The sequence below is a fragment of the Stigmatopora nigra genome, chromosome 10, assembly GCF_051989575.1.
Source record: "Stigmatopora nigra isolate UIUO_SnigA chromosome 10, RoL_Snig_1.1, whole genome shotgun sequence".
In the NCBI taxonomy this organism is placed as follows: Eukaryota; Metazoa; Chordata; class Actinopteri; order Syngnathiformes; family Syngnathidae; genus Stigmatopora; species Stigmatopora nigra.
In genome coordinates this window covers 11,377,420-11,402,653 of record NC_135517.1, presented here as the reverse complement: position 1 = coordinate 11,402,653, position 25,234 = coordinate 11,377,420, and the positions used below count along the sequence as shown (strand labels likewise).

The following is a 25,234-nucleotide window of genomic DNA, read 5'->3' as shown; positions in this document are numbered from 1 at the left end:
CAGATGTACACTGGTCAGGGTCCACAGCCAAACTACAGTTTATTTAAAATTTGTTGTATTTAACTCGGCCAAAATGACTTGGCACATCTTTCAAAGCCATTGACGACATGAGACGTCCAATCTATTTTGACTGTGATTATTTGATGTCAAAATGGATTGTACATCTACCATAGAGTTGCCCTATGGATGATTAATCAATCATCATAATCATATCCACCTGTACTACAAAGCCAAGCATGAAGACGGCACACAGCTAATGACAACAAAACTCAGCCTGCTTGTTGTTTAATGAAGCTCTCGTGCGCTGCCGTCAAATTAGCCACGATCTTCTCTTCGATCTCCACCCGGTTTTCGAGGTCCTCCTGGGAGAGGACCACCTCGTGCTGGCTGCTGGGCGTCACCACCACCACGTGGCCCCGCCTCGAGTCCAGCGCGTTGGCCACGACCGCCTGGTGCCTGTACGTTTCCAATGCTTTCCGAGCCTTGTCCAGCAGGATGGCGGTGTCTGTCTCCAGTTTGAAGGATATGACGAAGGCCCGTGGCGCCCAGTCTTTTACCAGCGGGGACAAGATTTTGGGAACCATCTTCATGCTGAGCTGTAAGGACAAAGTTGATGGTACAGTAATTACTCGATTATTGCAAATTATATATATATATATATATATATATATATATATATATATATATATATATATATATATATATATATATATATATATATATATATATATATATATATATATATATATATATATATATATATATATATATATATATATATATATATATATATATATATATATATATATATATATATATATATATATATATATATATATATATATATATATATATATATATATATATATATATATATATATATATATACACTCAGGAGGCTCAAATTAGGTAATTATTATTATTATTATTTTACTAACTTGAAGCGGTCCATTGGAAGACTGGATTTTGTGCTCTGGCATGTCACTCGCAGGAATATAGAAATCAGACACAGCCGCCGCCAAGTAAAACATGGCCTTGGATCCTAAAGTGAAGAAGACCGTTAGTTAGTGCAAAAGCGGACACACGTGGACACCGCGGGTGTTTTCGTCTACCGATGGTGTCGAGGGCCTGCGCTGACGCTTTGAGGAGGTGCAGGTACTCCGACAGCGTGCTGAACTCGATGGGGAGGAGGAGTTTGGATGCTGTAACTTGGTGGTATTTCTTCAGCACTCTAGCCACGTCGGGGAGCACCTCCGCGTTCACCACCACGCGATCCGGTTCCCGATCCCCGTCCGAGAACTGCAGAGCGTCCAGGATGTTGACGGAGGAGAACAAGCGAGCATATGGGAAGAGCGAACGATGCCTGTGCAGGAAGACGACGGCGTAGCCGCTGTCCAGGAAGCATTCGGCGGACTGCGATCCCCTCCTGCCGCTGCTGAAATTGTCCAGGAAGCGGACGGTACGTGACTCCAGCGGGACTTTGGTGCCACCGGACGTGATGAGGACAACGCGGCGGCCCGCCTCGGCATGGAACTGGGCGAAAGCCAACATCTTCTCGCGGACCTCGTCGACGTGCGATGGTGCCGTGAACTCTTCTGCCAACTTGCCATCGATGGAAGATGTTCTGGGTTGTGACATGGCCTGCAGACATGAAGGTGCCAACGCAATGGGACAAACAGTTAACAAGTTAATCTTGTTTTAAGGATTCATTTAGATTATTAATAATTCATTTAGACCAAATATGCTTGTTCTGACTAAATAAAAACGTTAATACATGACTATAATTTTAGCTCTGATTTTTCAAAATGACTGCTTATGATAAGGTATTAAAATTGCGATGATTGTGTGGTAAAAAATGTTTTAAATGTCATTTTTATTTTTGTAAAATGTATACAGAACCAAATAGTCTAATGACATTGCTCAATATGATGTTAATCAGTAATATGAATAGATAAGATTAGGTTATTGACAAAAAGCACACGAAGAGGAACGATGGCACAATAAGTTTAGGCGAAAATAAATCCAAATAAATTAAAAATATATATATATAAATCGTTTGTTTCATTTTTGTGTGATGCAAAGTGACCATCACTTTCACTTTTCATTGCAGCCCATCTATGAGTAGAGTAGTAATAACAAAACTTAGAGCCGAGTACCAAAATAAAAGTGGTAAAAGCGGGTTTGTCATGTTTTCGTGTCATAAAAACGAGTGATCATTAACAAAATTGAAGGCAAATTGTCAAAAGTCTTACTTTGCTCTTTTAAAGATGCGATGACCGTGAAGCTGGACGACGCCCCTCACAACAAACGAACACTTTGACACTTCCTGAAACAGAAAGAAGAGCGTGCTTCTTCTTCTGCTCCTCAACACAACACATTCCCCAGCGCCTCTAAAGGAGATAGATGGTACTGTATGAGCAAAATAGTTACTTATTTGAACTAAAAAAAAGTATTTGTCTAAAAAATAGATAATAAAAAAAGGATGAAGAAAATTTGTTATACATTTTCATATCAATTCAGGAATTTGTGTTGGTGCAGAACGACGCCTTGAACTTACTGGCCAACAGGTGACGCTGTTGTATCGCCAAATAAAGCACTGTGACAGCATCATCTTTCACTTTTGAAAGTCACCTGGTCAGTTTGGATGGACAGATATGGTTTCATATTTATCAATTCAGCTCAGAAAAGCAGTTCAATGACCTTTTGCTGATGGTGATCAGATTCCAATTCCAATACTTTATAGAATTAAGTTAAGTTAACAAACATCACATAGATCCCTTTTATTGTGTTTGAACAAATGAACTGTATTGCAACAAACTTTTTCTGCCAACCAGGTTACAAGAAAACACAGAATAGTTTGTTTACAAATACTACATTAGGCTTTTACTAACATTGGTTTGTAAAAAATATAGTCCCATACACTAGGCAGGTTTGATTTATAGCAGGTACTAAAGATGACAGTGTTGAAAACAAATGTGAATGCTGGATCGGATCCCACCAAATCCGATACTGTCTCATCCAAAAATAGGCGTATCGGGTGCCAATATCAATGTACTGGGTATCGTATTGAGACAACACTAATTTAGGTTTACAACATACAACTAACTCCAATAATATTCACATGTACATTAAACACAAGTGAAAACGTATGTAACAAATTTTAGATCAACACAGTACAGTGTATAATCTATGCGAAATTGATCATTCACAAAGGTTGTAAAATATTCAAAGGAATGTGTATACATATTCAATCATTTCATATGAATCATGATTTGACCTTTATGACTCCGCAATATAATGACTAAAAACATAAGTATACGATGCAGCTTTTCAAATCAATAATTTACCATTCATATCGGATTAATTAATATTTGGTAACACATTTTAGAAGAAGGTATCATGAAAAAAAGATGCAATATATGTTAAATTAAAAATATGTTTTCAAACCTACATTACATCAGCTACATGTCACATATCAACGAGGAATATAGTACATAGTAAAACCAGAACTTTTCTATATACGTCAAAATGTCATGGCAAAATTTTTTAGAATATTTTTATTATAATGTACAACTGTCCAGACGTAATTCCTCGCCTGCACTAGTTTTTGTAGCGGCAGTGGCTGTAACAGTTTGGAAGAATTTAGGGGTGGTGTGGGGTAGGGGGCGCCAAAGCTCACATGCGCGTCTACGTACGACCAAAAAAGTAGATCCGGCCCGAGAACGGAGAGTCCCGGATGTTGGCTCGGCCGCTGAACGAGAGGCGAATCGGGGAGAAGCAGAGAAGGGACGCCACGGCACCGCAGGCACACCGGCGAACCTTTGCCCGGGACGACACGCGTTCGAGCGCACGGGGGATCTCTCTCCGGGATCCTGGCGGGACACGGCGGCGAAAGGTGGGATCAGTTAAGTGCAAAACTACCGCGAGGAATACGGAGATCACCATCAACCTCAGCGTTTTCTCCAAAAAGAGTAAGTGATCTACAAGGGCATGGAAGTTCAACTAGGGCCCAGCGAATGGGCGACTTTTTCCTGATCGGTTTAACTGTGCTGCGTTTAAGTTCTTGCATCGAGCAGGGGAAGAGAAGGAGGGGCGGAGTGTGTATATATGTGCGTGTGTGTGTGTGTCAGAGAGAGAGTGTGTGTTTGTATGTGGAGGGGGGTCGAACCCACTGGGCAGGCCCCGGTTGACAGCTTTCCCCTCGCCGTGGCAGGGTGGCTGGGAGGCGGGGGTAGACACCCTCTTTTCTGGGTGTAATGGAGTGACGTACCCCGGCGCTCTCTCCCAGCTAGGCTAGCTGTTTGGTATGCGTGTGCTGTAGGAAGTATGTCTGCGCGCATGCTTGCCTGCGTGTCCGTGCTTTTTGTGCGCGCGTGTGTGTGTGTCATTTGGATTTCCTGCGTGCCCTGGTGGCATTTGACTCACAGCTGTTGCAGTGTGTATCACCCCCCACCCCGCCCACCACCGCCCCCGCCCCCCTCTCTGTCAAGCCTCGCACAAGCGCCATTGAATTCCTCCCGAACATAAATATACTCCTACTTGTGCTCCGAGGCTCAACAAGTGCAGCAATTGCAATGGACGCTCCATGGAGGACACCTGCACGGCGTCACAACGCAAGATCTAAGATGTGATAACAATGCAGTGTGAACGCGTCACTCCCACGCCACGTGCATGTCTAATAAAGCCAGGTCCTCGATCTATGACAGTTTAGGACTCAGGGGTGCTCAAACCGGTACGCGATGGCCACTGTGGGTGCAGGTTTTTGTTCCAAATGATCCAGCACAGACTGTTTAATCAATGAGGTTTCTGCTGAAACAAGAAGCACCTGACTGCAGTTCTGGGATTGCACGTGTAGGACACCAGATATTTATTATATTTTGGAGCAAAAACCTGCACCCCGTTTTAATCTTTTTTTTTTCAATTGGACTCTTCTGCATGCATACTCTCATTGATTAGTAAAACCGTAACAATGTTCTCTTCTCATTTTCCGAACTGCTTTATCATTAAGGTTGCGGGGGGTGCTGGAGCCCATCCCAGCTATTTTCAGGCCAGAGGCAGGGGACACCCTGTATAAGTGGCCAGCCAATCGCAGGGCACAAGGAGACAAATAATCATTCACTCTCACTCTTAGGGGTCATTTAGAGTGTGCAATCAGCCTACCATGCATGTCTTTGAAATGTGGGAAGAAACCGGAGTACCTGGACAAAAACCCACGTAAGCCTTGGGAGAACATGCAAACTCCATGTAGGTGGCCTGACCTGGATTTGAACCCAGGTCTCCTACTGTGAGGCCGACATGATAACCACTCAACCACTGGGCCACCCTCATAACAATGTTGTGAACATTTTTGCGGTCTAAAAATGATCAAATGACAAAAAAAACATACATTTTGATGTATTTTGACTTTTAAATTCTGAGTCAGGCTCTCAAGGAATAACATTTGAAAATAAGAATTGTTTATGGCTGTCTCTGTCAAAAAGATTCCCGACCCTTGGTTTAGGTCGTCCATCTATGACAGTTTAGGTCCGACGTGCTCATAAATCGGAGCACACCGTGTCTGGCAAATTGTGTCTGGAAGTTCATTCGGGTTCCTGGAAAAAGAAATGTAATTAAATCTGACTGCTTTGAAAAATATTTTATGAATCTTTGGTCATCTAAGGATAGTGGTAATACAATAACCTTGTGCCACCACCATTACCACATATTGTCCTTTCCATTTTAGTATGTGTGCTGTTTGTAACTTTCATGCCGAGGGTTTTGGTGACAGGATGCGTGTAGACGTGTGGTTAGAAAATCAGGCTCAGTTCTGAAGTCAGAGGTTCAAAACTGGACTCTGCCGGCCTTCCCATTTGGACTCCGAGTCTTCACGTCTGCAAGTTGATGTTGGCTGCTTCTGCTTCCTTCTCTGTTGCCAAACAGGCACATGCAGATGTGTCTGTCTAGGGGGTGCTCCAGCACTTTCCCTTTTTTTTTCCACCCTGCATGCCTTGCTTGTGCAGGAGTATATCAAACATGAAGTGAAACCCTCTTGCTCAGAGGTTAGCCACCAAAGGCTCCAGTTAACTCACAAACCTTACGAGGACAATTTGTCATTGACGAGGATTACGGAAAATGGACGGATTTGGATTAAATATTTTTTCGAGCATACAATCTAGGCTTAAAGTTAACATTTACAATTTTTGGGATGCCCCGCTTGGTCTAGTGGGCCCAAATCTTTGCTTACCTGGGGAAAAAAAAGTTGCATTGTGCAACATTCTTTGGTATTATGGGGTGCCGAAACCAAAGCTCAGCTCAGTGTTTTATGCAAATCAAGTTTGGTTATGTAACCTGAAATTATTGCAAAGTGCTATTTTTAACATGCAGGTTTATACAGTAATCCCTCGATTATCACGAATTCACTACTTGGTGATTTTTTTCTGCTATTGATTATTAATTTTTGTATGTTTTTTTTTTTAAACTTCAGAAAAAAATTCAATCTGCTTAAACTCTCAACCATAAGCCACTCCCCTTTCTTCTGATTGCTTCTAGGAGTCAGCACTGCAGAAAAAATGATTATCATTATTATAAGTGAAAATCCACACTGAAATTTGTAAAAAAAAAAAAAAAATAAATAAGGGTCACCCTAGTTTGCAATTTTTCTATTATTGCGGCCATGTCTGGTCTACATTAACTACGAAAATGCACCATATGTAGCAAAATATAACCAGTTATGCCATGTTAGGGACAACTGCAGAACCAGAAGAGGAATAGTAGGGAAAATGTGACATGTGCTGCTACGCATTGCTGGCAAACTGCTCCAATATGTGAAAATCGGTCGGCTGGGATGAGATAATTTCAGGAAAATGTTTATTACTATGTAAAGGACTGAAAAGTTCAACTTGTATGGGGTCATAATATATAAAGCAGTAGTTTAACATATCACCAAAAATATAAATGATTTAATATGCATTTGAAGGAAAACTAAAGCAGACCAGCACATTTTTTTCTGTTGCTTTTTGCACTGGGCATTTAAAAAAACATTTGACTATTTTTAAGCCATTTAAAATGAATTTGATGTTTATCACTGTCACATTTTCAAAATCCCACCCACTGCACGTTCGTAGTATGCTGTGGGAAATGTTCCAATTCCACTGGTGTATCTTCATTCATCTATCTATGCCATTAATCTAGACAGACAGAACAATTATATGCCGTTTAAGCCCTACACATCATCATTATTCCAGTATATGTAACTCCCCAAAGAAAAATCCTACATTGCAACAGTAGATGAGTCATCGTTTGAAAGAATATTTTCATGAAAAAACTTGAAAGTCAAAAGAAAAACCAGATATTACAGCAATCACTCAACATGCCTTTAATTGTACCTTGTGCGTTAACCCTCTTTTTGGCACTCGTGTCACATTGTGGAGAGTTTCTGGGTTTGATTCTCGAGGGAAATTTGTATGTTCTAAAATCTGTGCCATTTTTTTCATTAGAACTGCTGTTAGTCTTGAGGTGGGTTCAGAAAGCATGAGCCCTGCGATTGGCTGGCGACCAGTCGAGTGTGGAAGAAAGATGGCATTGGGTTCTAACTCACCAGTGACAGTGATGACAAACAGTGTAGAAAAAAAGGGAAAGATGGACGGCTTGTGCTTTCTTTCCTCCGTCCTGAAAGTAAACCCAACCCACTTCAGAGTGACAGAAATACCCTTCACATTAGTCAGCAACCGCAACGAAATGTCAGACCTGCTTTTGAATATTAATCACCGTTCCTTTAAATGCGAATGAGCCAGTCTATCCGTGCACACAGTTCTCAACACTCTCTCGCTTCTAGACAAAGTTAACGATGAGTTTTCACTTTACGGTCGAGACTGGAGATATAAGCATTTTAAGTTTCGGTGTGGTCGCCGAGCAAATTAAACTAATATCTCAAGGCACCAATGTGCTTTAAGTCGGTGATAAAAGTTTTATGCGAGTAACATTTCAAACTAGGAGTGAAGAAATTGTCATGCCTCGCTATGGGGAAATGCTTTTGGAATGAAGATACCCCCTCGCTTAGCTTAATTGGCGTCTCTGTTTGGAACAGACGTGACTTGACGCAGCTACGATATGTAGCGCACTGCAGTGGCGTCATGCTGTGATTGATTCCTAGCCTGGGTGACGTTGCACAACAGTGAGCTTTGACACATCAATAGAGGTACTGAGGGAAATCATTCAAATTCACTTAAGCTTTTTTTCAGGGGGGGCGGCAGGGGTTTCTTCATTGTAAGAGGAAAGTCAGTCAGGGGAGTCAAACTCCTAGGCCACATAAATGTCAACTACAGTGGTACCTCGAGATATGAGCTTAATTCGTTCCGGAACTGAGCTTGTATGTCGATTTACTCATAACTCAAATGAACACTGTATTGGAATTTTTTTTTTTATTTGTTCTAATTCGCCATCTATTAACAAAGTAACAAATAACTAGTGGTTTAATAGTACTAAAATATGTATGCTGTATTTCGGCCAATAGGAGTGAGGCTCACGTTCTTCGTTAGTATAGTGCATCGTTATCTGGTTCGATTCCCCATTGGGGAGTAAACTTTCTATCGTATTTTTTTTTAAAGAGCATGCCAGCAGTACATATTTAATTGAATTTCATTTTATTTTTTTCCCCAAGATTTTTCTGTCATGCGGAAAATGGGGTTTAGATTCCCTGGCTAGAAAGGACATGTTTATTGATTTTCTCACCGTTAAGTGGATTGCATTTGGGTGATGGGAATCAAGCTCTCACTCCTTGTTAGTATAGTGGGTCTGTATCTCGTGTCGTAGAAGATCAGGGTTTGATTCCCTGACGGCAAGCCGTCATTTTTTTACATTTTATAATTTGGATAAATTAACCACAATTGTCTGTCTTATGATCCATAAAGAGTGATTAATAACAAGAGGTTTTGATTTATTTAGAATACTCATTGTCAAAATTTGGAAGGAACAAGGGGCTAATTTGGAATGGAATAAAGACCCAAATGAACAAAGTGGAATAATGTAACAACTCGCACTTTAAACTTTGTATTTTAATCACTTTCTACTATCTTTGATATGTAGTCGCCTGGCTGCAAAAATGGCCCCTCTGCGCAACGTTTCATAGATCACTCGTGACGCGACACGCAACAAATTTGGAAAGATTTAAATCCTGGGGCTTGTGATTCTGGGTAGGACGTGGTCGTGTGGGTGGTGAGGCGGTTTTGGCTTTTACTGTCAGAATGGTGGGGCTTCATTTGGAATGCGGTGTGTGGCCTACTGCCTAGCCCCCCCTTCACACTGAGAGCCTTTTTAATTTCTCCCCTTGTTGAAGTGATTATTCAAATGGCCATCCGTGAGGTGCAGTTATCAGACTCCTGGTGGTAGTTGAGCCTGTGGCTACATGCATTCTCATCACACACATGCGTGCACACACCCACACATCCACTGTATTGTGGTTGGACAGGACCCCACAACAGGTACCCTGTGAAGCAAAACCCTATTAGACCACCACATCTCAGCCCTCAGGCAAGAATTTGAGTGTGGTGTGTGATTGGCAGGAGTTAATACATTCATGAGGATGCCTGTATATATTTTTCTATGTGGAGTACTTACCTTTTTTTTGTTTTTCATTATTTGGAACATCCAAAGTAGAGTGTTTCCCAGAAGACAATTTCTGATAGTGGTCCATTTTTGAAGTAAGGATCTCATATGATGCTTTTTTTAAGTTTTGGCTAGAGTAGACTTCATGAAGACAACTTTTTGGAGTCAAAGGTTTGGGTGGGGGGCGGGGGGTTCTATTCTTTTAGAAGGGGCTTTGTTTTATTTTAAGATGCTGACAAATAGTGTTGATCTAATAAACTATAGTAACGTACAATAAAACACAATTTTCCTCAATATAATAATAACAAAAGCGAAATAAGTACTATAGTCTTCCTCAAATGCACATTGATACAATACTACATCTTCATTGCAATCAATTGATCTGTCTTTGGCCATCTTTTAATATACAGGAAAATGTATTATTTTGAAATAAATATTGTAATTGGATAGTAACTTCAAAACCTGTAGCGAAACTTTCTTTCTTATCACTGTTTTAGCCTGGCCCGCCAGGTTTATAAAACACTGGAGGAAGCCTTCAATAACCTAATATTGTAACACTTTTTTTTTGCATCAACAAATTAAATGATGCTAACACATTTGTTGTAGCCTAAATAGAATATATTGTCATGCCTCACTCTCTAATGTGTTAAAGAATAGACACAGTCACTTTCAATTGATTTATGGAATAAACTGTAACAAAATAAAAATATTATTAGCAATCAAGCACTCAACTGTAAGCAGACTGGGCTCTGATGAGCTATCTAACAATTAGTCTCTTACCATGCTCGGCTCTACTGTTTAAAGCTCCACAAATTTTGCTTTTTAACTCCCATGTCCAAAGTGTTTTTCCTGACCTAATTCACATTCAACAAAGAGGAAAAATGGCTTGCTTTTCTCTCTAATGCCGCCAATGTAGAGCAGTAAAGATCTTTTATTTTTGGTAGAAATCTCCTCTATTCACACTTTAGATTGGGGGCCTTGAGGTAAGGTGGAGGTAGAGGAAGTAGCTCAGTCTTCATTAGAGCCCCTCATCACTAGAATGCAGATGAGCCGTGGAGCCATTCATCCGCTTGGAAGCGCCTCCCCGATTCCAATTTGAATCTTGTTTGCAGTCACATTGTGTGAGCCCACTTCTCCGTGTTAGAGAAGTCTCTTTAAGGGGGGGTTGGATCAGAGGGGGATAATTGCACTTAAGTGAACCTCATTTTGTGCTGGCCGGAGCAATTACTCTAACTGCAGTTCTCGGCATTTTTGGAAGGTGGGGAAGCACGAGCAGCTGTCATCGAGTCTTTAATGCCGAAATATCAAATGCTGAGGAGAACGACATTGGCACGGCGCCGCCGGAGTGAAGGATTGTTCAATGGATTTTAATTAGTTTTTGCAGGATTTTTTTTTGCTCCGCTCACTACATTTTCTCATCCACAGATTGACTTAATTAAATGTGACAATTAGACACGCTTTGTTTTTATAATAATTGAAAATAAATGATTCTCAAGGTGTGTAATCTTTTCTTTAGGCAACAGCTCAAGGCTTTGCATTGGACTCTTCACCATTAATGTGATTTAGAAGACAAAGTTAGAGAGTTTTGCTTTAATCTATTTTTCCGTAAATTAATGAATTTTTAAAGAGGTCCTCGCTGGATAGTGGATGAGAAAGTGCTTGTGTGAATGCAGTTTGCTTTTCAAACAAGCATATTTTTTAGTCAGACCCCCCCATACCAGACACCCCCTGGGATGGAGAGAATGGATGTAGTGAAGCGCTACATTTTTTTTTTACCCAAATTCATCTTGCAATTCACTGCCTCGGTTCTCCTCATCGCACAACGCTTTGTCCAGCGAGTTGAATCAGTCTGTCAATTCTAAGCAGCAAATTCTAATTGGATGTAGACAAGAATTCCCTGTTTTGACCCTATTTATCAATACATCTTCATATGGTTGTCAGGGGTTTACACTGAGATTTCTTAAGGTTGCAGTCTTCTTTTTTTTGACAGGAATCATTTAGTACCAGTGAGCCTTTTACACACCTTTTTTTTTACAACTAAACGAGTCAGTTGATTGAGAATCAGGACAAAAGAAAGGCTGCGTTTTTACAACACCCGTTTGTAACAGTGTGAAAAGGGATGTGATGTTTAACTCCCATCACTTGTTTCCACTGCCATATAGTGTTGTAAGCAATTGTCGCTGTCTAACAAGTCACGTCTGAATCTAAGGTCAACTTGCTGTTAATTTTCAAACTGCCGGCCGGGAAGTACATGGTTGGAACAAATTTTCCTGTCGCTTCATAGTTTCTTTGCTTTATAAGCGATCCGTACAGTAATTCACCATCATGTGATTTCGCTCCCCAAAATGAGTAACTAGGGGTATTTTAAACTGCAGGAAAGTAAGGGAAGTTTATTTTTTTATTTATTTTTTTTAAAATGCTGAGAGGTGTGGCAGTGCCTTAGGGCCATAGTATCTTTTTTTTAATGATTGATTCCAATCGAATGGTTATGAAATGAAATGTGTTCTTCCCTGGAATTGTATTTGGATTCTCAGAACTGACTGTGGCCAATTAGATTTTGTTTTTGTAAAACATTTTGCGGTCAGAACTTGGCAATTAACCTAAACCTAAAACGAGTGTAATGGCATAAAAGAAATGGAATGATTGCGAAATGTGACTTTCTTTGGCTTTGTGGTTATTAGTAACCTGCTAAATTGAATGGGTAACTAAAATGGATCCGGTCACAAGTGGACAGCTCATTACTTCATAATGAATAATTCTCAACATTTAAAATCACCACTTGCGATCTCACTTGAGTGCTTTATATGCAAGCATTCGCCTACTCTTTTGTTTGAAAGAAACCAAACGTTTGGATGGTAGGCACTGATGCATCTGCTGTATTTAAAATGTCCATCTGCACTGAAAAAGAAGCAGAAGCCAATGGGAAGAAGAAACTTAAAAATCAAAATAAAATAAATAACAGTGCCAAAATCTCTACAACTACTATGTATATAATTTTCGGGGGAATTCATCTAAACTTCCAACCAATCGTAGAGCACATACTGACAACTGTTTCCAACTTCATTCACGTCAACGAACATGCAGGTTTTCCAGCATTTTTACAATTATACAAACAAAATTATGTAAAGCATAACACGTAATTAATAAAAGTTGTTGTTGTATGACTGGCCACAAATTGGCAAGCAAGTTGGTGTCATTTAAGGTAATGACTCACCCTTGTTAAGTTCACGCTCCCCGTCTAAATTTAGGTAACTGGAGCTTCACCTTAAAAGTCACATTGTCACGTATATATTTTTCCACATAAATTTAACGATAGAATTTTGTCAGTGTCCAAAAATAAACTTGCCCAGATCAATAATGATTGAAATAGCGCATCAATAAAAACATTTAACTAACATTGCCATCAGCATTTTTATCTTGTAGATTTAACTTCTTGCATATGGCGACAGATTTTGACTGCCTATACAAGCCAGTATAATTAAAAAAAAAAACAATTAATCATCAGTTGAGCAAAAAATAGTCCCACTTGATCTGAACTTTCTCATAGGAAGGATGTACGGTCATCGAACCGAGGTCTTGGCATTTTGGATTTTTATTTTATTTTTTAAATTGCATGCAAATGTGGGCTCAGTCCGTCCAGAAACTTGGAGCTGAATTTGGGGAGCGTGTAATGTGTGCAAGGCTCGTGATGTGCACTGGCGACTGCCAAGTCCTGATGCAGCGTTACTTGGAAGGAGCGGTAGTGGATCTGTTCGGGCTGATCATTAAAACACGTCTCTCCATATACCTCGGCGTCTCTGAGGACTCGGCACGCTTGGCAGAATCATTTATCAAAACCTCTCAGAACCTGGCTTCATGTAAATTCTGACGTATTAGCCTTAGATGTAGAGTTTGTGGTCTCTATGTGTGATTCAGAATACCCCAGATCAATGCCAAGGATTCTTGCTCTCGCTCTCTCTCTCTCTGGATCTGGAGAGAATGTTGATCTCCGCGGACCAAGAAACCCACACAAGTGATGTCTCTCGCTCTGCCTCTATTAACCCAATGTCTTCACTTCTTGCTCTCAGGCAGAGTGGCACTTGATTGCCTTCCCACCTTGTTTTTTCTTTTTCTTTTTGCTCTTGGCCAGCACTATTACTTTTTGTGCACCTACTGGGCTCTTCGTTTAGCAAGCAACACATCTCGGGAGTATTCTGAAGAATGCATCTCGTTACGCTGATGAGTCATACTTCCTCTGGCCTGCGCGTCTCTCCCTTAGGGTGGATGAATGAGCTGGCGGAGAAGTTCGGGATGAGGGGACACTGCGGTTGAGACGATGCGGTCCGAGCCCGATGCAATTAAGGATCATGCTGGTTATAAAGAACCAGGGTTGTCTCCGGGGTGAACGCTTTACTGATGGCTTTGACAAAGCTGAGTCACCTATGATTTAAAAAAAAATGAAGGATAACTGTTTGGAAATACTGGAATTGGACTTTGAGAGGTAGCTACACTGCCAGCAAGTTGGGTTTCTGGGAGGGAATCCCGGAGCTTTGGAAAGCAGCAGGGTTGCACCTGTGATCTGATAATTCATTCTGCCTTACTATGGGAAACGTGTACAGTATTAAAAGAAGGTTTGGACTTGGAGAGCCTGGAGAGCGGGTCTTTGAGCTGATTAACGATTTATCTTCAACGAGGGAAAATTACCCTTATTTGGAGTGGAGATGTCCTAATACTGATGTTTTTTTTTTTTTTTTTTAATCTCTGGTCTGATCCGTTTTTTTCTCTCTCTTCAAGATGTTTTTACGATACTGATGTGGCGCCAGACTTTTTCAACCAGTGAAAATAATGTAAGCATTAACTGTAATTATTTGGACTGATGTCCTAGTACTGATGTTTTTTTTCTTAATTTTCTTATTTCTGATTCATTTGTTTTCTCTCCAAGATTTTATGATACTGATGCGACGCCAGACTTTTTCAACCAGTATAAATAATGTAAGCATTATATGAGGAATTATATTCATAGGATTTTCCAATACGATATTGGCCACTTTTGTATTTGGACTTAAATCTAATATCTGGCATGACGCTATATATCGGAATTCAGGCAACCGTTGATAACATCAATTTGTATTGTTTAGCAACCGGTGAAATGACAGGCATGGTGTGGAGTAGCGGAAAAACACAAGACATGCAAGATGCAGTCCTAGACGTATTTACCTTTATTTGGCTACTTCCATTACTCAAGAGTTTTAAAATAAATCCCTGGACAGCAAAATCACAGCTCGCCATGTTAAATATGCCATGCTGTTTTTTTTAAGCATGTTTCTTCTTCTGCCTTGTCAAGTATTCTTCTGCATCTGCTTTTAGTTTACAGACCATGTTGTGACTTGGCTCATTGTTCTTCTATGCATGTATGACACTTTTCAGACGGCTATAGAAAATGTTACTCTGAACGATTACACCAAAAAATTGAATTTGTACATGAAGACTTGCGTTTGTGTTGGTTTTGCATTCTTTTTAGAGTGTCCTATTTTGTGTACTGTGTAGTTTAGCATAGTATTATTATTCCCCCCCCCCCCATCTTTTACTGCACTGCATCCATATGGACAACAAAGTAGAAATTTCATTTCGCAGGGGAACATATTTTCCCCACTCTTCATATGATAATAATCACTTTGAAGATTGAATCTTTGAACAGCTGATATTACAGCGCTTATTAATTAGGACAACCCGCACGGGTACACATTTCTGCATCGAAATTGCGGATATTTAATGTTACATAGTGTATACTGTTGCTCTAATCATCTGACTCTTTACAGCACAATTGTATTGGCAAGAATACTTTATTTTTTATTTTTTATACCCACATTTGGCCAGATTTCTATCTAAGGCGATCCAATTGCCTTGGTTTTATGCCCGTTTGCCCATATCCAATTGGTGCTAAATTGTGAGCCAACATGTGGAATGATCACTTTTAACTCCAGCATAAATGGACAAAGGATTTAGCACTTCACATATCTACAGTATTCTCTTCAATTTACTAATATGGCCAACTTTGCCCGCTAAAAGACATCTAAATGTGCCCAAGTGACCTTTTAAAAGTGCTGATGACAGTGTATCAGTCTTGCATTTGTCTCGTCTCTCTGTGTCTCCCTCATACCTGCTCCTCTTGGTCTCCTGCCAGAGCCGATGACTCACAAGAGACTGAGTGACCTACTTTCGCAGTTTTCTCACAGAGCCAGAAGATTTCCTTGTTGTTTGCAAGACAATGTGAGTGGGTAAACCCACGTCGTGTGAAACGTACTTAAGGCGGACATTTTTAGATTTAGGAAGCTTTAAGGCTGCGTCAGCATTACGTCCAACCCAGAGGATTCCCCTTCATTATCACATAATAGTAGTTGAGCTTTGATACCCAATTAGACATAGGCTCAGTATCATGAGAAACTTGCCCTAATCTTAGTAGAATTTGAGAAGTGTTATTATCTTCTGGCAATTTTGTTGACATGCTATCGTGTTTCCATTTCCTCTTTATCCACGTTGTCAGATTATGAGTGTAGACAAATACTGCTTTATGATAGAGCAGCCTAGGGAGCCTGAAGCTGTAGTTACTTTGTTGTAGTCATGTTGGCAGCTTGAACAGGTGGCTTTAAATATATGGATTAGGACCCAGTGAGCAGAGGAAGGCTCATTACTCTTTTTTTTTTTCTTTCCCCCCCAAGCGTTTTGTCGAAACTGAATTAATACACTGAAACCTGAGCTGTTTGAAAAGTTCATCTTGGACACAGGTCTGGAATCTGCAGCTCCAGATTAACATGTATAGTAACCCCTCGAATATTGCGGTTAATGTAGAACAGACAGGGCCGCGATAATCGGAAAATTGCAAAGTAGGGTCACCCGTATTCTAACTTTTTTTTTTCCAGTACTCAATCCCCAGTAGCAAGAGTGGCTTCCACTTACAAGTTTCAGCATGGATTTTCACATTTTTATGAACTTAATAATTAATAGCAGAAAAAAATTGCAAATTAGTGAATTTGCGATAAGTAACAACACGATTGTCGAGGGATTACTGTAGTATTTTTCTTCTCCAATACAAACAGGTTTAAAAGAGGGGTCCCCAATCTTAATTCTTAAATTTACCAATCTCAATAAAGGCCAGTGTGTTTGTTGGCTTTTTATAAGCCTGGTGGGCCATTAGGCTTTTTAAATTTATTTATTTATTGCCATTGATAGAAATCCGATCCATTTTAACCTCACCAAACGTCTATTGCTGTCCATGGCAACCAAATGAGGTAGTTATTCTGAGCTCTCCGATTCTTCCATCTCTAATTGCGTTTTCAGAGGGGCCGGCACGCCGACTCCGGCGGATGCAGCAATTCGCCATCAAACGCGACGCCTCGACAGCCCCCTTCTTTCCTTGATAAGACTTGGCCGCTTGTATATGTCAGTTTAGGTTCTGTCTGCCGCTTTCGCCTCGACACGATTGGCCGCGCTCGTGCCGACCTCCTGGAGATCCCCCGGCAAGCCCACCCCCGGGGTGCGTGTTCACTCATTTATTCGGCTTCCTCCTAAAGATGGCCATGCCTTCGTTTTTTCTCCTAGTTTCCCACATCTTATTAAGATGTAGCTGGCAGAGCATCGTTTGGTCTGAAAGGCAACTCGCTGGGGGGTTCGGGGGTGGTCACTGCTTGTGTAGGAGGTTAGTGAGGGGGCGGCGGTTTGACTTAAAGGGCTCACAGTCTGGCGACACTCTTTGCGGTTCACAACGGTCGGATCTCTGCTCACTACCTTTTTATTTCCAGGGAAAAAAGCTGTTTGAAAACACGTTTAACACATTTTTTCAAGCAGTTGTGTTCTTTCCTTTGTGATTTCACATTTTTTTCACCTGACATTCATGAAGTGTCAAATTTGTGTGTGGTGTTTATCTTCCCATAAAGCTCTCTTCCACAGCTGCTACTCTTTGTGAAGTTTTCATGCCTTTATTGAACATGTTGACTTCAGAATTAATGGCACAGTCCTTTTGTCACAGTTTGACAATTCAATGTCATATTTGCCTTGATCAAGCATGACTTTTTGTTACGGACTGCATTTGTATAGTGCAACAATTCAGAGAATTGGGATGTGAAACTTTAATTGACAAAAATAATGTCAACGTTCTCTTTTTTCCCCCTTCCTCCAAGGCTTGGTTAGACCTCACGTCTGTATGAGTCACATTGCTATGATTAAGAATTCCCTTATCTCTGTGACGCATTTGAAGCAGTTGCATGGACCCACACATGAATGGTGAGCACGCACGTTTAGAAAGTCGCGGTGTTGTTTCATTAAACGAGAGCTCACGGTGTGGTCGGTGGAAGAACAATACGGGTCAACTGCTTGTGTGCTTTGTTGGTAGCCTTATCTTTGGTTGTGAGTCATGCAGCATGCCACATGATTCGCCACTTTCACCAAGTGAGTCATCCTGCAAGGCACCTGAATGGAAGGACTTGAAGGACAAAGCCGACTGTGTTCCCACTTTTCATTGTCATTCATTTTCCACGCCGCTTATCCTCCCGAGGCCAACAATGAGACCATCTTCCAGACAATTTGGAGTGTTCAATCAGTTTTCCACGCAGGTTTTTGTACTGTGGGGAGAAACTGGACTACCCGGAGAAAACCCACTCAGGCAGGCAAACTTCAGCCCAGAGCCTGTCATTGAACCCTTGATCTCAGAACTCTGGTATAAATCACCTAAACTGGGTTGAAGGATTTTTTTGGGGGAGTTGACTATATATAGATATAGTGTGACGGAAGTTGCTTTAAGGTGACTTGCCATTATGTTGAACTATAATAGATGAGCCATTCATCTGTTTTATTGTGGTTTTCCTATTGATACAGTATCTGTCATGCTGCTCCAATGTAAATATTGTAGTCTTTTGAAATTAATCATTAATGGTTGGGCAATGTGTCACTATTGACCTTGTAGTAGTAGAAATTTGGCTCTTGTTAGACATTTAATATTATGGATTCTATGCTTGGGATTTGCTAGATTTTGGCGCTAAGTATAGGTTGCTCTTGATCTTGTGATTCTTTGCCTTTTCAATCCAATGGTAGCAGAGGAATAATGGTCAGTTCAACTTGGAGGAAATGGAAATAATTAATGAACATGAAATGACTCAAACACTATTCTATTGGCGGTCATTGGAAATTTTAGATTAACATTTGGTTACAGTTTAAAATATGTAATGGTTTGAATTGCACTTTTACTAGTTTGACTTTTTTCCATGGCGGAAAAAAACAAATACATGTATGACATTTAATGTAATATAATAACTTAAGATGATATTTTGTTCCAGTCAATTTCTATTTCTGTTTTATCACATTCTTAAATGACAAAACTATGTGTAGAGGAGCGCTGTTGCAATATTTTGTTCATCACGTCAGTTTAGCCTGATAACCGGGTGAACTGAAAATAAGACGTTAGAATGCCGACAGATGTCAAGTTAAGGTGTATAACATGGATTTTCCTGCTGATCACCTGAGAAAGGTGGAGAGAGTCAGCGGAAGACTGCTTGTTTTTCCCAATTTATTTTCCCGTGCGAATGTATGGAGACCGAACGAATATACTGCGTGTGGCATAAAGTCATTGCGGGGCGGTATCTCTGTGAAGTCTGCATTTGGTGTTTGCCGGCTTGCGTCTCGGGCCCAAACGTGGAGCGCTCTCTGTCAGATGTATGAAGCTGTGCAGAGGAAGCCAGTGGGAGTTCTGTTTCATCTCCTCTCATGCAGCTCTGGAGCAGACATGCAAATCTGCCGTAATGAGCGCAGCCTGTGTGGTGCCAGTAGTAGGAGAGCGAAGACGGAGAGTGGCGGAGGAGGAGGTTGTGGGGCGGAGAGGGGGGTTGAACCAAGAAATGTTAAGATGGTGAAGGAGAATGTGTAGGGAAAAGGTGAGGTTTAGTGCAGGTTATTCTGAGATTTTTTTGGGGCGTGTGTGTAGGGGTTGTTGCAAGTGTTACAAGTGACGGAATATTTCTTGTGGAGTCAAACATTTGATTAGGCTGCCATGGATGATCATTCTGATTCAAGCCGAGGTGTGAATGGTGCCAAGTTAATTAGCCTTATCTTTTACACCAGCAAGAAAGACGCTATGTGGAAAAATAAGAAGTACAATGCAGCCTCGTAATCAGTACACAGTCAGTACACAGTGCAGTGGAGTTTTGCTAGTATTTTTTTTATGCCTTGCATCTTAAAACATGCATGTTGTTAAGCTAATGCAATGATTTGAATGTGTTGCAGTTTAAAAAAAAACTGAGACAAGGACATTCCTGAAATGGCATCGACGGAGGTTGGCAGCTCTGTTTAGAACTTTGGTGACATTTCTGGAGTCACTTAACTAATCAACAACATCCTCTTCCTAAACGTTTTATACCAGAGACCCATAAACTTGAAATAAATGATTCCCATAAGGAAAAGCTTGAGTACAAATTCCATCTACCTTTAAACATGAACTGAAATTTAAGTGACCCTTTCCAAAAACTTTCATGGCACTAGCGACAGCTAAGTTAATCAGAGAAATTGAATCAAATTCCCATGTATTTTTAATAAGATTGCCTGCATTTAAGTTGTCGAAATAAATAACTCACCCTGACTCATGTAGTCCCCAAAGAGTGCAATAAAATTCCATTGTTCAGTGCCGTAAAGCTCAATAGCTGGGCCGCTGTGATTTTTATTTTACCCATAAAAATATGAGCGGCTAGTCTACAGGATACTTTGGCCTCTGTCTCTACCTATTAACGTAAAGATTTGTGATGAGTGCTAGGGATTGATCGCAGGTTAATTGTCATTTCCCGCGGGCTTAGAAGCATCACACGGTACATTACACTTGACTAAATTCTTTATGAAATTACAATCAATTCATAGATTCAAATGTTATTCTTGGAAGGCTGAGGGGAATCTTTCTCTACACGTTTTAAACTTCATATTTCATTGTATAGTTTGTTACCGATCCAGGCCTGCATAGACTGCTGCATTCGGCTCTCACATATCACAAACCTAGAAACGATTCAAATTAATTCATCTTTACACCCCTGGTGTTGTCGTTTTAAAATGTCTATGCACTAGACACAATGCAGTCCACTGATTGGTCCAGTGCTAAGAATAGGATCGGAGTGAGTTATCTTTACAAGGAGAGAAAATTCAATGTCTGTTAACAAACAATCAGTCCGGATCAATATCTTGTCATTTTGCTTCCCTCTTTTAGGCAAATGATTTCTTGTCATTTTAGTACAATTCTACATAATTTGCCAAGCTGGCATGTTTTCTCTAATTCACAAAGTATATCCCCAATTCTTTGGCTGAGACTATTTTAAAAGGCCAATTAGACTAACAACTGACAGCGCCCAACTCCAGTAAATAAAGTCAGCACATCTTATTTACCGATCCGGCTCATGTGATTTCACATGCTGGAAGGCGGCGGTTGACCTATCATGGCAGATATCGCCACTAGAACGAAACGGAAATGTCAGCTACCCACGCAAGCCTTTTCACCTTCCCCCCTCTTTGAAAAGAGAGACTTACTTCCCTGTTGGAAACACCACTGTCAGTTTCACAAGCATTACGGGATCTCCTGCGGAACGACTAATCAGTCTTTACACAGTGAGAGTTCCTGCGTTCCTCGTAAGGTCAGGCAGGAGTCCCCACGGTTGTCTGGTGCTTTTGTCAATATTACCAATGTTTATTCTGTATTAAAGTAAGTCAATTTCATTTCAGAATGGATTACATTTGCCAGTATACTCCAATTCATTAAAAGCCTTGACAAATAAATAGCAGGAATATTCATTCGTAATGCATTCCGATGCTGTTTGGAAATACAATATCTGCAGTATATTTCTACTAGTCCAATGGCTGTTTTTCCTTGTCAGAATGTGCCAGGAAAATTTTGCTAAACAGGTGTTCGTAACCCTAAGAATAATACATATTCATTTCAGCACCATGGTCGACCAGTGGTTTCTTTCTCACATCTTTGAGGTTCAGAGTTCCTATCCTGTCTTTGCTCGACGTTTGTACATTTTTCTTAATGTTCTGTCTGGCTCTTTTCACACCACAAGGTGTAATGCCCAATTTGTTTTTCGTTCTATCGTTAGTTTGGACAGTTCAGAGCAAAAAACAAACGTAGGTGAACAGAATGCATAAGTAAGGTAACCCGCAAGTAAGCAGTAACTCATTGTGTTTAAAGACGTAAATACAATCCCTTTGGGAGGTCTCCGCCATCGCACGTTTGTGAGGGTTTATGCCACTTGAGCTAACATTTTCTTAACCTGTTAGCTTGACATAAGATATAAAGAACCATAAAGTATTTTCTGAGCTTTTAAAACCCATTGATCATTTATGTTTCTTGTTTGTTTTGACAACGGCCCGCGTCTGTTGATAACATTTAGGTCGCATGCTTACGGATCACGTTCATGCTCCTGAGGTGTCGGAGAGGGATCCGATTTCTATACACTTGCAAATGATTGTAGTCCAGATTTTAAATGATTGGAATTGAACTGTTTACACTGCATGGAAAAACAAAGATGTTTGGCATATGGGCAAAGAAATTGGATTTTGAACTATAGGGTTAATATAGCCTTAGTGCAGCGGTCTCAAACCCGTCCTCAAGGGGCCACAGGGGGTGCAGGTTTTTATTAAAACCGAACAAGTGGACACCTTATGCAAGTGTAATCAGTTGATTGTGCCAGGTGCTACTCATTTTAGAAGGCCCTTCATTGTTAAACTGCCGACACTGGATCGGTTGAAACAAAGACTAGGACCCACTGCGGCCCTTTGGGGAATCGGTTTGAGACCCCTGCCTTTGTGTATTTACAGCTGCTTGCAACTCTACCACTTGAAGGCAGTGTGGTGGACAAACCACTAATCTTTTGTGGTTCCTTTTTTGCACTTTTATTTGTCAGGATTTCATGCTCGATAACACAATCGCATTGATTCACATTCACAATTTGTCATGACATTTAAGTGGAATCCAATGCTCACTGAGCACTCTCCTACATTCCTTTTTTCCACCCAAGGCTCAAGGTTTTATAACAAGCTATTGTGCCTCTTGTAAAGAAATGGGTACCTTCAAGGGAATAATTTTGATTTTTGTCCCTGAAAAGCTTAAAGCAACAACGACTACTGTTTCCATTTCCTCTGTCCACACCCTTGTAAATAATAACATTGTCTCCAGGTAACCAAATTAATTGAAATGATGTGCAAGGGAGCAGCGTGAAGAAAACAGGTAGAGGCATATAGACATTTATACCTGCTTACTCCCAGTGAAAACAAATTTCTGGTCTACTGCTCACTTTTTGGTCTTGGTTCACTTTCTCTTCTTAATCATCATAGATTTGAGATTGCCAAAGGAATTTCTCATCTTGTTTAAACACAGACGGCGTCGTACATTGTCGGGAGTTTGTTGATGTTTATTCAGTTGATCGCATTCACTCCCATTTTTTTAAATTAATAAATAATCTCTTGCTTGGACTGCATTTCACGTTTGCGCTAAAGTTGATAGTATTATTAATTCTGGAGAATCACAAAATACATAGCACATACCACAATACATAGCATATTGTTTGTAATTGTGGAATTCAGAGAGGATTTTATAATATTAGGAAAAAACTATCAAAATGAAGTAATCACCCATGGCGAACTGTGCAATATGCATTTTTTTCAAACTAAATATTCTTATTAAAAGGTGTATTTGGTCCATGAAATATAATGTGATCATCACTGGGTTTATGGAAGCAAGGAACAATGGTTGGTTTGGCACAATACGGATTAAAAACCAAAACAGCTGCACTTGGCGAAGCAAGCAATTGTTTAAACATAATTAGGGATTTAATGATTATTTTATAATCCATTAATTTGTGAGTGATCTGGTCAAACAAATGAATGATATTTGGTCTCCGTCTTTGTATTTTAGGTCAAAGTCTGTCATTTTCTCACATGTCTTTTTAGATAACAAGACACAATTGTGAAACTGTCCTCTCAGGAAGAGTTCACACTTGTTTGGTCTTTGCTATTGTGTAACATTTTGTGTAGTCTGGATTATGGCTCTGAGGAAAGGTCATTGATTTATGGCAAGTGGCCGCCCCCGTAGCAATATGCTCGTAAAGCTTTGATCGGCAACTTCTTTACAAATGGTGAGGCTAAGATGTTTTTTCTAGTTGAGCAATGAGAGCACTTGCCCAACGTCCTAGCAGAGGAATGTTTTCCCTACAGGTACTGTGCATTGTGATGATTTCAAGAGACTTTTAAAAAGTACTTTTACGTTATCTTGATTTAGAAACATGTTATGCACTCCTTCGGAAGCTTTATGACACAGACGCACTGATGTGTTTAGGAGTAAATATTCTTTTAATGATTGTTCATGGATTTCATGTTGATTTATATACCTTAAATTACCTGGAATGCACCCTCAAGGCCTTAAGTGACGCACCTATGCAAAACCACTAACCCGCAGTCAGCTTTTTTTCCCCTCGTCAATCTTACCGAACCATAACATATACTGACGTTATCTGTGATTCCTGTTGAAGATTTTAGTCAGCTTTAGTCATTCAGAATCGCCACTGATGATTGAGCTTCCGATTCCTAAAATGTGCAAGCCTTTATCGCCAGTCATTGCGAAGAATGTCCGATAGGCTGTTTGCACACAAGAGATCTGTATTTTACAAATAGATCCCACCTGATGGGGAGAGAACACTAACCCTGACTGACAATCTTCTAATCACATTACATAGGAAAATCATCTCAGGCAATCGGCTTTGATACATCATAAAGTCCTCGTCCAGAAAAAAATGTCCTGTAACAATCCAATTGGACCAAAAGCGAGAGGGTCAACGGTAAGGCTGACTGGAAATGCACACAAAGGCAGCCCCTCCAAGTTGTCACCAAAATACTTATTCCGTCAGTGCGTACACAAGTGGTCTATTTGTGATTCAGCAGCAGTCCTTTGCTAGCTGCCAGCCTGGCATGAAGTCAGCCTCTCATGAGGGACTGTGTCAACGCAGGCCCCGAGGCAGTGGGACCAAGGTAATTGGGTTTGCATGGTCTGTGTCAGAGCACCCCTGCCACATCCCGAAACAAAGGCCAACTCCCGGCAAGCTGTTAGGACTGCATCCACTCCTGATCACAGCACCCGTTCCCTGGAAAGGCTTATTCAATTACTGGAATGCTGGTTGACTATTCTGTCTTCATGATGACTTGCAGATTGCATCATGAGTATCTTCTTTTTTGGCCTGTCTTGCTGCCTCTTCTTTTAAAAGCTGAGTGTGTAAGCACTTTGTACATGAGGGTCTCATGTTCGCTTTGCTGCTGGCCAGACAGAAATAATTGCTGGAGAGATTGCTCACTTGTTCAGCGTCACCTCGATTCATTTAAGGTGAATTAATTGGGGCATAACTGTGGCACCGTACTCTTTACTCAGTGACTTACTTTTTCTCACAGTGGAAACTGAATTTCCCTTTCGGCGAACAGTTTATTCATGAGTATTTAGTACATACTTGGATTTGAAACGTCTCCGTCGTAAACCTGACGATTCTCAAACAGTTATAAAAATCAAAAGCATCTTCTGGATCATCTAAGACCTTTTAGAGCACCACCTCTCTAGTGCTAGTTCTTGGTTAGGCAACACACCAAAAGTACACTAGGCTACTTTGCT

The 25,234-nt window shown here is 40.5% G+C and overlaps 2 protein-coding genes across 3 annotated transcripts in view; one reads left to right on the top strand and one right to left on the bottom strand.

Moving 5' to 3' along the window:
• Nucleotides 1–16: 16 nt before the first annotated feature.
• Nucleotides 17–15,621, bottom strand: ppcs (phosphopantothenoylcysteine synthetase). The gene is made up of 5 exons (XM_077725974.1): nt 15,612–15,621; nt 2,253–2,316; nt 1,113–1,641; nt 939–1,042; nt 17–596 (listed from the first exon to the last, which is right to left on the bottom strand). The coding sequence occupies exons 3-5, from the start codon at nt 1,636–1,638 to the stop codon at nt 270–272; spliced, it is 957 nt and encodes a 318-aa protein (XP_077582100.1). The 5' UTR covers nt 1,639–1,641; nt 2,253–2,316; nt 15,612–15,621; the 3' UTR covers nt 17–269.
• The window catches only part of foxj3 (forkhead box J3), a 75,617-nt gene continuing 54,088 nt past the window's right edge, over nt 3,706–25,234 (top strand). Inside the window, exon 1 of one of the 2 annotated variants that reach the window (XM_077725971.1) lies at nt 3,706–3,971. The gene's annotated coding sequence lies outside the window, so the exon portion shown is untranslated. Of the gene's footprint in view, nt 3,972–23,738; nt 23,797–25,234 lie in introns of those variants that run through there. The other variant, XM_077725972.1, reaches the window with a different exon arrangement.

Coding starts and splice junctions, on each gene's coding strand:
- ppcs (XM_077725974.1), bottom strand. CDS start 1,638: ATGTCACAACCCAGAACATCTTCCATCGATGGCAAGTTGGCAGAAGAG. Junction 1,043..1,112: donor GCAGGCCCTCGACACCATCG/GTAGACGAAAAC, acceptor TCTTCACTTTAG/GATCCAAGGCCATGTTTTAC. Junction 597..938: donor CTTCCAATGGACCGCTTCAA/GTTAGTAAAATA, acceptor TTGTCCTTACAG/CTCAGCATGAAGATGGTTCC.